Genomic DNA, 13,836 nt, shown 5'->3' on the forward strand with positions numbered 1-13,836 from the left:
TATTGCAGTGCATGTCTTAAGCAAGAAGGCTCATCTTTTTTTTTTTTTTTTTTTTTTTTATGGTGTATAGCAGGGTAGAGTAGAACAAGCAGATATTGTGACTCTCCCTCCACTTCTTGGGGTGGCAAACAGCAGGGGCAGAGTCCTGCGTTAAGCCTTCCTTAGCCACTGGGGAGGCAGTAGCTTTGGACTGAGGAGCCAGTGAACTGCTGCATGCAGTCTGCTGCATCACGAGAAGACTGGTGGAGTGGAAACAGCCTTTGTTCTTTACAGGAACTTTTATATACAAAAGCTATTTATAGTGGGGAGAAAAAATAATAATTCTTGTTCCAGCCCTTGCAAGGGTCTGGGGCCCAGCTTTGAGCACCAGGGAGTTCCCACTGCCTCACCCAGACTGTCTCCTGGGATGCCGCACTTCCTGGACACGGTTTCCAGGAGGACTTGCTCTCTCTGAGTTGGCCTGGAAAACATCACATTTTATCTAGGGGCATATGGGGAACTATGGTGAGACCCTCCATGACTCCGAGACCCTTTGGAGATGCGGCGCAATGAATAGGTGCAGAATACCATGGAGCTGGCCAAAGAGGTATATGCATGGATGCAGTAGCTGCACTTTCGTCTTTTTAGCAATTATACCAGGGTGTGTGAGATGTGGTGCCTCTACAGCCTAAGCTCCTTCAGGTTTGTGGTCTCGGCTTTCTCATTTAAAGGAATTTTCTAGGCTGAACACCTAGAATCCAAAAAACCCCTGAAATCTGCCCTATCCGTCTATCCTATCTATCCTGACTCTTAAGCCAGTACGTCAGTTATGGGCCTGAGTCAGGTTTTGGCTTGCATTTTCTGAATGCATGAGTGGGGGTGGGGGTGGGGAGGAGGGTGTATCAGCATCGATTTAGGAACAGAGAGCTGTGTTACTTTGCTAAGTGCACAGTAGGGACAAAGAAGTTAGAAATGGAGAAGGTCTGCTGGGCACACGTGTGGTCCAGCCTCCTCTCCTTCTGAACGCTGCTTTGACAGCTGATCCTGGGTGTTTGTTCCCGGAGTCTCTTCCCAGCTGTGCTGTTTACAGACCTCAGCAATTATGAGCAGAAACACCAGAAATCCCATGGGTTGGGATTTTTTTTTACCTTCAATTTGCTCATAATGTATGTATTGCCCCAGATGCGTCCAGCTCTGAAGAGCCTGACAACGGATGAACGAAACCCTTAATGCAATGAGAACGAGAAGCTAATCCTCTTTCATTTCCTCTTAGGTATAATCTGCTTCCTAGGATCATTGAAGCCAAATACTTAGATGCTATGGATGCAGAGCACTGAAAACGACCCTCGGCTCTCGGGACAGGAAGCTGCGTTTCAGACTGGAAGGACCCGGCAGCCTCGCTGAGATGTAGAAAGACTTACCTGAAGTTCTCTTGGCTACAACTCTCCTGACTCCTCTTTCTGCTCTAGTATGGCACTCGGTGACAGGCTATCAGAGTCCAAATGAACTTTCAAGTGTCAAACCCCAACCGCATTGGATTGGCAGGCCAGTGCTCTTCAGAGATTTGAGGCAAGCAAGCTTTATAGAAACGTCACCTACATCCCCCCCACCTCCAAACTGGAAATCCCAAAGATCAACCTCTTCCTATCTGTGGATTGCACTTTGCTAGGGTTGCTACATTCCCTTGTTTAAAGGGGCAATCCCTCTTTCTTTTTAAATACACAGGGTCCCACTTCCCAGAACACTCTTGGTGTGTAAGGATGGCAACCGACCCTTACTTTATAGCATTGCAGTGTAATTTGGGGCTAGGATGCAGCGTCCCAAATATCTGCTCTTCTTAAGCTGACCTTCCGGGTGGGGTAGCTGATGCCAGAAGGGATGTCTAGCCAGCACTTCACATTGATTGCTTAGAGAAAGGGCTGGAATTGAAAGCATCTGGGGGTGGGTTTGTACTGGTTCATCTAAGGCTGTAAAGTGTGTTGTATTTAATTTCCTCAAATGTACCCGAAATGCTCAGAAGCCAGATTGGTGGTGTGATGCTGACGGAGAACTCGCAGCTGGGTCTCGGCCGCTCGGGAGTTGTTGGGATCTGCTTTATGCCCTTCCTTCTCGGCAGTCGAACGTGGGACTGTAGGTTTGCACAGCAGCCGGTGCCTCGGCTGTGCCCAGATTCACCTGGATGCTGCCAGTTGGCAAAATCCAGTCATGTGTGTTAATGTTCACCTATACATATGTACAGTAGTGTCTATGTGTACATATATACATACAGATCTGTGTATATATTTTGCATATAATATACATATACTGGATATATATATATAGGCGCGTTCTTTCGAGATCTGGAAAGTGTTTGTGTGCAATCAGTGTTATCCGTTGCTGTCCTGCCATATACTTGTTCCTTGCTTCAGGGCTTTTTTTTTTCCTCTTGCAAGACACAACTGTCACTTTTTCTTTTTTTTTCCTTCAAACTCCCCAGTTACTACTAGTTTTTTGTTAATGTACTGCTAGATTCAAAACACTTTTTGCATTTTTTTTCTTAGCCCTTGGCCTCAGTAACCTGCATCACACTGTCTGAATGCTTTCTGACATGTGAATTTTCCCTTTTAATTTTAATGTACAGCGTTGACCGAAATTTTTTTTGTTTCTGCCTAATCGATACTTGTCTGCCACTTCAATACTTCCATTTTGTTGCTAAACTCTCCACTTCCCAGACGTTACATTATATTTCTGGATGAATTCTAACTCTCCTGCTGTCTATTTTTATATTTCTGGGTTGATTTTGCTTGTACTATGGTCAGTTGTTCGGTTTTTTGGTTTTTTTGGGGGGGGGTTGTTTTTAATTCAAAGTACTGTGAAACAAGCTTTAGTTCTGTGTTCACCTGTGGTGATCCGGAGCACAGTTTGGTTTGGTTTTGTTTTTTTCTTGAAAAGAGTGGCATATCAGAGATGAGGATTTTTGTTTGTTTAACGAGAAGAAATTAAGACAACTTTGTAAAATGAAATGCCAACTAACAGCATATTATTACAGGAAAGAGTCTGGAGCAGAGTGTTTGCATAATAATTGGCAGTCAGGTTTATCAGGGTGCATTGGCAATCAGGCATTTTTACTTCATTAAGGCAGTGAATGCTACCTGAGAGAGTAGATGCTGATGAAAACCCTCCTGCTAAAACTAAACATACACCCAAACAACCCACTGAATAACATGTGGGGTTGCCTTCGGCTTTTAACTATGCTAACAAGCAGAGTTTTTCTATTTTTTTTTTTTTTTTCCTCAAAGTTCTCAAGTTTCCTGTTGACATCCAATGAAGGAGCATCGGCCTGTTTTAAAGGCTGTACCCTGCTGCCTTAGGATAAAGGTTTAACCCAGGAATGACAGAGACTGGAGACACTGTTTCATTAGCAACCGAACCTGCCTTGCAAGACCTCAAAAATGTGTTCTGCATGTGGGTGCCACTCAATTCTTACAGAACTGCTTTAAAGGGACACCTCCACACCCCCCACCCCCCAATAAATAACATTTAGGCATTGCCATGCATTTGTTTCTCTAAGACATTCCTAGGCAAACAGTATTAAAAAAAATTGCTGTGGTAACAAATGTGGCGATGCGGAGGTCAGCTGCGTGATCAAGAACAAGACAAATGACAGGAAATTGTGAGCACCTTTACTAATACTGAGTTGGTAATAAATCCAGAAGCAATCGCTACAAAGCTCCCAAATGAATGTACAGCTGTTCCAGATGAGTCGGCTATTCAGCAAACAAAGCCCTGGGTGGTTTAGAGGGGCAGATGCGTTGGGTGGCGATAAGGACCCCAACGTGATCTAATCGACAGAGAAAGGCCAAGCAACTCAGTGAGAGCGCAGTATTGATGTTCGCTGTCAGACATGAAGTGTAACAGCAGTGCTTTGCAATCCTTAAACTCGTGCTTTTTTCTCCAAGTTTCAAACGCATTGGACAAAACCCCCTGAGAGCAGATGGGTATCTCCCCTTTTTTCTTTTTTCCTCTTTTTCTTTTTTTTAATACTTTGGGGTGACCTGTGTAGGGTGAATATGGGCACTCCTATTAACAGCTTTCTGGTGTCATCTCTTCTTTGGTCACTGATGCCTGGGTTCTCAGTGCTTGCGTTTCATTAACAGTGGACCTTGCAATAAAGAAACTTAGACTCCAGGTATGAAAAGGGGACCCTGCCACAGGCTTTGGTCTGACTGTGCAGGAGAGGGGTGGAGGCTGGGTCCTGCGGTAGCTGTTTTGTTGAGTGCAGTTCACTCCTGGGTGGAATCTCATGAAAGGTTAAGTGGTATACGGGTCCCGGGTTAGCCTCTTGTCTTGACTTCAGAGAAATGTAACCCTGTATCTTATTGCAGAATAACCTTCTGCCTAGTCTACAAGCTACGTTAAATATTTCAGGTCTAACAGTGAATCACAGGACTAGCACGGGAACAAGTCAGCACAGCATTTGTTGCTCATCTTGTTCACTTCCCATGAGCTGTAACCTGTCATGTCTGTGACCGAGTGTCGCGTTCAGTAGACTGCATTGCAGTGAACAGGAGGTCTTGCAGGAGCTGAATTTGTAAAATGAGACCCGTCTCTGTTTTGAGGAGAGGTTGCCCTTTATCTGTTTCCCGTCTCTGAAAACAGCCCTTTCAGATACACTGACAAGCATTGCTAAATGAAGTTGTATAAAATGCAAATAGCTGCTGCTTAACGCGCTTGGAGGTACATTTAACCTTCGTTGCTAAAGTAGGCGTGCAGAGTACTTGTTGTTGCTTTATAAATAGTTGTTGTGTGATTTCAGTCATCTTTGTATTTTTCTTTGTAGCATGAACATGACTTTTTATTTTTCAGGGTAATTCACAGTATAAATCATGGGCCACAGGATCAACAGATGTACATCAGTATGGTCTAGTACAGTACGCGGAGCTATGCTGATTTATGCTTGTTGAAATATTTAACCCCATGGTTTAATATACGGGTGGCGGATTAACACCAGATACTCTCAAAATGCTACTCACGATCATAGAAGGTTCAAAAGATGGAGCGATTGGTCCTATTCCTGATAAAAAAATGAGGCTTTTCATCCACGGACCCTTTATTCCCTTCCTTCCTGTAATAAGAGAAAGCTCTCTTGATGCTTTGGGACCTGCTGACCCAAGCAGGTTTTTCCAGGAAACAGGCTAACTAAGGAAAGAGAGTTTGCTCCACAGAAATAGTTCAGCACTTTAATACCTCTATGAAGGTAAAGACAATTAGAATGTAAAAACCAGAAGTTTTTTTTCTTTTCTTTTATTATAAGCTCTTTAGATACGCACAATTTTATGTACAAATATTGCCAAAGAATTGGATCTGAAAAGATGTTGATTGCTATTAAGCGGGCCTTGTGTTGTGTGTTTTTTTTCTTCTCGAATCAAAAGGTGGTAAATGCTTCAGAAATGAGTGAGATTTTGTAACTTGAATTTGTCGTCAACAGCTGCCAAAACTATGAGAAGGCTGGGAGTATACAACACTTTTTTTACTTGTAAAGGCTACAGTGTTTGATCCCAGTGCAGAAAGGTAGGGCTGGAAGTCATCCTGATGAGGTGGGAATATCATTTCAATTGCTAAATAGACTTGTTGGGCTGAAACAACACTTTTTTTTTTTTTAAAGCCAATGGGATGCATTTGATTATATTACACATTGAAGTGGATATGTTGATATTTCATTGTGCATCAAGGAATCGCGGGGCAGACGGATTGCAGAATAGGCTTAAAAAGCTTCCCCGCCTCCCCCTCCCCCCCCCAGTTTGCTTAGAGTACAAATCTGACACTCCAGATAACAAATAGATGCATTCCAGCAGCACAGTTTTGAAATGGTTACCAGATGGATGCCGGTAGGCTGTCACGTGCCAGCAGATCCCTGTTTGCTTGGTGGATTAGAATAAAAGAAATGCCACTGAATTCTGCACAGCATATCACCTGGTGAAACTGCCTATAAACTAAGGGGGTGACTGATCCCATATCAAACCAATATAACACTTGCATGCAGATCTGCGGCCTATGTACGTTCAGAGGTGCTTTCGTTGAGAACAAATATCATACTAGGTCCAAAAAAAACCCCTCACCATTTCCATCTCCTGCAACACTAAATTAAAATGTATTTTTTGTAGACATGTGCACCATCTGTCTGATTCTGTTGAAAAACTAGCATAGGGAAAACTGTTCAACATCACTGCCTTGGGAGAAACATGGTTTTGGTTCAAGCCCCTTTAAATCACCGAGCTTTACACTGGTCTGAACAAACCTCATTTGCTATCTTGGAGAGGAAAAGGTGCAAAGGGAAATGAGACGCGTGTCACTTCCCCGATGCCTGCCTTCGTCTTCCAGATTTCTGTTAAGCATTTGCTTAGTGCCCATCTTGACTGCGGACATATATGCAGTTAATCATCCAGAAGTTTGCTGCTTCCTTTTGAATTGGACTGTATTTTTTTTCTTAGCCTGCAGATGTTCTGTGTCTGACAAATGCTTGTTTTAAAGCTAATTGGCTGCATCAGAGAGGGCTTCAGTTCGTGATTTTTTTTTTTTTTGACCTGTCCATTTCCCAGGTCTTGGTTTGGGTTTCTTCTGAACCATTCTCCTCCACTCTTCATACTAAGCATGGCACACTCCTTTGCCTCCTCCACTGGAGGCCCACCCCGGGCTTCACTCTAGAGACATAGCCAACATGTCATTGCAGCAGGACCCACATCCCTCGGAGGCCTTCAGAAATACCAAGACCCAACACACTGCTGTTGCCCACTGTAGCTGCTTTATGAAGTAGGAATTGCTCATAATGTGATGCACAGCTTCTGTTATGTTTCTGTAGATCGTTTCTTCGCTGGGGCGGTTCATGCATAGGGACATCCTTTCATCTGCTGACTTTCCAGAAGTACTTAAAGGGGCACAATTTTGTGCAGACTTCTAGCACACCTGTGCACACTGTCAGGCTACTGAGTTTTTAAGGTGAATTTAAGGCCATGTCCCTTAAGCTTGCACTCCCATCCCCTCGGCTATCAACCGAGTAGCTTGACTGTAAAGACCTGGCAAATGGAATAAAGAAGAGAGGGAGAAATGAGCAATTCTTGACATCTTCCTATTTGTCTCGTGGCTGCTAGCATTGTTGCAACAGGAGTCTTACAGCACTGCATCTACCCCCATTGCTGTCCTTCAAGCTAAGAAAATGCCTTGGGTGGTTTCTGCCCTATAGGGCTGTAGCTCCCTCGGTGTGATCTTGGTGCTGTGTTTAAGACCAACGTGGGCTTTGCAGTTGTATCAAGAAATGTTACTGCATGTGCTCCTCCCCAGCTGTCATTGGCAGTGAGAGAGTTCATTTTCCAATGCAGCATGCTCCCCAAGTAGAGGTGGCCCTACTGTGGCAGCTTGTGCAGGGCAGTACTGGCCACATGCATCTCTTGCAGAGAAGGCAAACCAGCTCTCCTCACTGAAACTTGAACTGTGCAGCTAGACGTGGCAGGCAAGAGAATGTGCTTGTGACCCTCAACCTCCTTGCCTTGTATGCACACCCCCATTTCGGCCACTCCTTGACCAGCAGCTTGAAATGCATTCATCCAGGCGACTCCCCGCCTGCTGTAAATATTGCACAGCTTTCTGGTGGAGGAAATAGCAGGAGAAAGGAAATATCTAGTTGAATGCAAGATGAACTTTTTTAAGTTGACTACTTTCTTCTCTTTATGTGACCAGGATAGAGGGCCAGAAAGAGCTGCTTGGCAGTTATTTCACTTTAACCCATGCGATTGTGCATTTGAGGAAAACGTGCATCAGAATCAAAGAGCCGGTTTATGTCCATTTGAGCACGTGACCTGTTGGGTTTGGGGGGGAAAATGAGTTCAGTTCTTCCTGGGCATATATCAGAAAATATTCTTATTTAGGCTGTCTTTTCATGCCTCTGTGTCGGTTATGTCACATGACTACTGCGGTGTAAACTGATAGGGTTTGCACAGGTGTTTGGTCAGGGAATACTGGCATTCAGTCTCTCTCCGTGTTGCCTTGCTTTGCTGGGTGCAGCTGGCCTACTGGTGCAGTGGCTGCTATGTAGATGATTTAGGTATCCTGTTGTGCTACTGTCGTCTTTTTCTTTTCAGGAAGCAAGTGTTTTGCTTTTGTGAGCACCACAGTCCTCTCGCTCCAAACTGAGCTGATCAGGTGACGCATTTATTTTGCAGAGATGCACAGCGTCGCAGTAATGTTACATGCGCCTCTCAATTATTAACATATCCAGTTCAATGTGTAACGTATCTGCATTCCCAAGGCTTCTGACTGGGGGAGCTTTGAAGTGATTCTGGTGGACAGTAACCAAAGCTTTTAAACCTGGGACATAGAGCTCGAGGCTTAAAAAAGAAGTGCCCTTGGTTTGTTTGTTTTTCCAGAGGTGCTCAGCACTCTGAGTATAAAGATGTGTGGATGCTCAGTACATATGAAAGCAGGTCACTTTGCATCTAGATGTCCAAATACAGGCTTAGGCGCCCACAGGTAAACACCCAGGTGTAAAAATTGCAGCTGAACTTCACGGCTGCAGTCCAAAGAGACCCAGACCTGGAAACTTCTTTAATCCAAATGCAGCCGTCCCCAAGGAGATAAACCCATCGTTTTGGGTATGAAGCATGGTAGCTGAATGGAAAGCTAGAACGGTGTCCATCTACCTGTCAGCTGGCTTGGGTGATTGGATCAATTGTGGCATTCAATTAACTGAGCAATTTCACAGCCATCTCCAGAAGGGTTTCGCGGTTACCTTTGTATTCCTCCAGCCTTCTCCCGTGGAGACGGGAACAGGTTAATTAGGGTCAGGCAGTACCAACCATTTAATTCTTACTTCCCTAAAGCATCTCTTTCTTATGTTCAGGCAAATCCCTTTGTCTGCATATGACCTGTATAGAGATTGCATCAAACCAGCTCATTTACATTTTTTTTTTTCCTTTCCTTCCCCTGGGAGATCCAAGGTAATAGCATCCCAGGTGAGGCCCTAGTGGGAACGCCCCATGTAACGACGGAGGAGTTCATCTTCTCCGTTTCTCGAGAGACCTCCAAAATCCTGCATCCCGCTTCCATACAAGCTAATGAGGTTTGCTGCTGAGCACAGACAATCTGTAACACACCGGGAGATGACTAGTGGTGGTTTTATTTTTCTACACGTCACTTGGAATGTAGTTTTAATATATTTCTGTACTTTGATGACCTTTACCAGATTGGCTGGGAACTACTCGATAAATGTTTGGGGCAACGCACATGTTCTTATTTATAGAGATACAGCCTATAGAGATTGCATTTGCTAAATATGATCTTAAACGCATGCCTCTTAACTAGTGTTGATTTACAGTGAATGATTTTCTTTTGATAAAAGAGTTGCTTCTTGGGGAAGGGGGAGGGGGTGAGATTCCTTTATTGTATAAGGAACTCTGTATTTAAAAAAAAAAAAAAAATAAATGAATAAAAAGAGAAATATGCTGTTTATATATTTCTATTTTGTGTGTCTAGCATGTGTCCTCTTTTCACTGAATGCTTCTGGAGGGACAAGTCACAACGGGAAGGGAGACAACTTTGTCTTTTTAGCAAATGAGTGCTGATTCTATGTGTTAACGCTGACTCTTGAGGATCTGGGCCTGTGTAACTCTATGCGACACCATCTTCCATGACATTAAGTTGCTGTCCCCAGCAGTAAAAGGCCCTGGCTTGCTCAGAGTCCTCCAGGAAATCTGTGTTAGTTTAGGGAGTTGCATCGGGGCTCCCGAGTTGCTGGGTAGTGCCGTACTCCCCAGGCCCGCTTTGCGGTGGTGCTAGAGTACCACACAGCCCATGGAGGAGGGTTGCCTACATCTGGCCGGTTCTCTGCGGGAAAGGGGCTCTGACCATCTGAAACGGGCAGATAGGATGACGAAGGAGGAGATACCCAGTGAAATGTAATCATTGGGAAGAATGAAGATGATCCACTTCTGGTGAAACATTTAATTACCTACCTACCTACTGCAGAGTCAGAGGGTCCCCACGTGGCTTAACGTTTTGTTAAAGGGGCCTGTTGAAAAGCAGCGTTTCCAAGAGAGTTTCAGATGGCAGCAAAGTGAAAATGTTTAATGGAAACCCTGGAAAGGGCTTGGCCTTGGGGAGGAGCGCACACAAAGGTGTGCACATCACACCTCCTTTGCACACCCATGTATTTGGACTGTGAACTGCAGTGATTAGCTCGAGTGGGGGGTCAGCTCCTCCAAATAGACGTTGAAGTGTGGTTGTAAATGCATATTGTCCACCCAGGATGGGATTTTTTTTTCTCCACTCGTATGCACGCTCTCACTTATTGCCTGGCTCCTCTACAGTGGTGGCAGCAGCATATGAAGGCTGTAAAAGCCCTTTCCAATCTAGGCAGTGATTTTTTTTTTTTTTTATTTTTTTTTTTCCCCCCTCCACCCCCCTTGCATCCTTCAGCGGCCCCTTTTCCAGCTGGTATGCAGCGGACAGGTGCACAGCATGTGGCTCGTACAGCAGTGAGATCTGGGTGGTTGCACTGTTTCAGAGCAGCCTCCTGTGCTTTACTTGCAGAAGCTGCTTGAGCCTCTGAAGTGATCGTGAAGCCCGCTGACCTCTCGGCACGCTGGAAGGCCTGGGATGCAAAGGTGAGGCTGTAAAGCCACCTTCTTCCCAGATGCAGCCTGTAATCTTGCCTCTTCCAGGCAATGGCTGGGGATGCATTGGAAACAGCTGAGATTGAATGTTCGTGCTGGGAAATTTTCCGATGCTGTGGCCTATAGTTTTTGACGCCCCTGCTCCCACGCTTTCCTTCAAAGCCGATTTTTTTTTTTTTTTAATTTTTTCATAAGCGGATGCTATGCATTTGCTTCCCTGGTCTTGTTCTCTGTAGTGCGCTAGTGTGCTAATCCATATTTTTCTGTCACGTTCTTAGCCTAAACGCGATGTTGCGGTACACAGCTTTGGTCCATCGTTGCCCATCACCCCGTTTTCTTTCGTTTTTGCTTGGGCCCATCCCCGAGTATAATCTTCCTGGACTTCTTAAGAGAATCTCCATTAACCGAACTTGCAGCAAAACACTGGAGTCGTTTCACCCCAATTTTTTTTTCCTTTCTTTCACAGGTCTTCCTGGACTCACTACCAAGCCTTGCATAAGCAATTAATGTGTGTTATTCCTATGGGCAAACCCCACCAGAGCTGGCTTTGGAACGGCAGGAAAGTTAGATTTTCGGAGGGTTGGGGGGTTGGTTTTGGGGTTTTTTGATGAGCACAGAGATTGGGTGATGTGGAGCAAGCCTTAAGTGATCCCATATTAGATGATCTCCTCATTGTGCCCTTGGTCTGGGCTGCTTAATGCCTTGGAGCTAACTATGGTCACGGTCTTTCTAGCGGGCGGTTTGCATAAAGGTGTCCCGGGACTGCCCTGCACCTGGAAATGGGAGGCTGAAGACTTTCTTTCTGTTTTGTTTTAAAAATCTTCTGGTTTGATTCCTTGCTGAAGTACAAAGTGCCCAGCAAAATCTTCCTTCGTGGAAGCGGTGAATGCAGCACGTGGTAGGAGTTGCACCCACAGCACTGCCCTATGCTCCCAACCAGCAACTGCAGCCGCCATGCGGCTGCCCGGTGCCGTCGCCTCCCCGCCCAGGAGACTGGTAATATCCTTAGAGGCATCAGACCGAAGAAGTGAATTGCAGGTGGATTATGCACTCCTGCATCTAGGCAGGCTCTGGAGCAAGTGGTCGGGGAAAGCAATTTGTTGTTGTTGTTGTTGCTGTTTTTTATCAAAGCACAAAAAACCGTGATATGCGTAAATCCCAGCGGGGCTAGACGTCTTCCCAAGATGTCACAGTGAGCTGCTTCCTGGTCGGAAATGGCCTTGGCACCCAGGACATTGAAGTCAAAGGCATTGTTGCTTTTTTGCCACGTGACCCCACAGCATTTAGTGATACTCCTTCCCTTCTTCTCATTTCACTTCTAACCAGGAACGTCCCCTCGGCCCAAGCCGGGGATGGGTCAGGCCACGCTCATTTTCTATCTAAAGCTCTTCTGAAGCATCCGCCCTTTGAGATGGTGCGCCCAACTACGTGGAGTTGGGCAGATCTTCTGGTCCTATATAGATCCCCGTTGTCCCCCGCACACTGGATCTAGTCTCTGCTTCTGCAATACATTTCCTCCCGCCCCGTGTCTGCATACGCTCTACTCAAACTGCTAGGAGTACTTCGCCGTAGGACTTCTCTGTGGCAAACACTTATCAGGAAAGGGCTGGCCAGTTCCAGGCACATCTAAGGTGACTGGACTTCAAATGGGTCCGCAATTAAGATGACCTCTGGGCTATATACACTGAAGGCGTAAGTGCTCTGCTACAGAAAGCACTTGCTGGGAAGAAAGGTCTGGCGGTTAGAGGCTGAGTTGGGATCCAGGAGGGTTAAAGCCAGTGCTTGCTTGGGCAGGTCGCTTTAACCATAAATGCATTTAGGTCCTGAGATTGGAACCATGCAAGTGAAAGAAAACTTTTAAAAATCCTATGGGGCATTCCCTGTACTGGTTAAATATTTGTGCCTTCTCGGGGCCTCAGTTCTCCATGAATAAAAGGGAGTTAACACGAGCAGCATTGCCCCCTAGCATAGGGGAATCCTGAGGATACGTTGGGTTTGACAGGTGGTATGGAAAATAGGAGGGAACATCCATTTAAAATTTAATTTTAATTGTTCTTCTGATTTATTACTAATGAGTGCAATTCTTTTAGAGCGTCGAAGTGACTTTGCAGGCCAAACCCCTGTACGGATGCAGGAACATCCCAGATCGCCGCCTCCGCAGCAGGAGAGTCCCACATCTTCCCCCGCCGGGTCCAAACTGCGGTTGTTCTGACCAGCCGATTTTTTTTTTATTATTATTATTTATTTATTTTCAAATGCAGCCCGACAAACCTCCAACCCGAGGGAACTCGAAATGCTGAGCCAGCCGCCTGGCCACGTGCGGATGCAGCTCCTGATGGTACAAAGTGCCCCCTGCTTCGGAAGCTCTCCCAAGAAGCCTGCAGTTCCTTCCTTTTCCCTTGCATGTCGCTGCGATTCCTGCCCCTCCGCCTGTCCGTGCCAGCATGTCATCACAGCAACGCTGTCGCTTCGAGCAGACATCCACAGTTCAAACCGAGTTCCTCTTTCAGGCCTCGATCGCGGCACAGGGCCACCCTCTTGTGGGCTGTGGCTTGCGTTCGTGCTCAGACGGCTGCCTCGCTCGGGATCTCCAACCATCGCCCGGCTGACAGCTGGGAAAATGGCCTCGCCATGTGCCTCGGGCTGCAGCTCGATCCCCGCGACCTGGAGAGCGGCGTGTTCCTGCTGGACCCCAGCCTGTGCACTTGCGCACTGAGGACCGACGCGGTCCCTATGCACTCGGGGGATTTGGCAGCGCAAAGCAGGGTGGAAAGCAAACATTACCTCTTCCAGGGGGTTAAGCCCCAAACAGTTTGCCATAAAAGAAAGCCAGGATGTGCTGAAGCTTTTGTCCATCTACCTGAGCTCCCTGCACAGCCTGCTTCTGCTAAGTCTTATTTTTTTTCGTGCGCAACGTTGTCAACACGCATCCCAGATTCCTGCAGCCTCAGGACACGGCTGTCAGGGCCTGGAGGTGGACGCCTGGCCGCAGCCCCTGCTCTAGGAGATTGCGTGGGCAGGAGAAATCTGACTACGACCAAATTGTATCAGGGAAGCAGACAAGACTCATCCATCTGCTCCTGGCGCCTTCCCACATGAATGAGACGCTGCCTAGGAAAATGTCACTGCTCCGGCTCCCCCGCCCACGAGCCCAGACTCTCTCTAGGCTGCTGCAGCTTTGTGGAGCAGCAAGCAAAGCACTCCAGGTCCAACA

At 46.2% G+C, this 13,836-nt stretch overlaps 1 protein-coding gene across 3 annotated transcripts in view; it reads left to right on the forward strand.

Annotated features, from left to right (window-relative positions):
- The window catches only part of SLC4A11 (solute carrier family 4 member 11), a 217,339-nt gene extending 207,880 nt beyond the window's left edge, over window positions 1–9,459 (forward strand). For all 3 annotated transcript variants that reach the window (XM_019552988.1, XM_019552989.1, XM_019552991.1), the window contains exon 20: window positions 1,253–9,459. In XM_019552988.1, the coding sequence (XP_019408533.1) occupies window positions 1,253–1,316 (64 nt within the window). In that variant the 3' untranslated portion in view covers window positions 1,317–9,459. The remainder of the gene's footprint in view (window positions 1–1,252) is intronic.
- The last annotated feature ends 4,377 nt before the right edge of the window (window positions 9,460–13,836 follow it).

Source organism: Crocodylus porosus, unplaced genomic scaffold (assembly GCF_001723895.1).
Source record: "Crocodylus porosus isolate Cpor-Errol unplaced genomic scaffold, CroPor_comp1, whole genome shotgun sequence".
Classification (NCBI taxonomy): Eukaryota; Metazoa; Chordata; order Crocodylia; family Crocodylidae; genus Crocodylus; species Crocodylus porosus.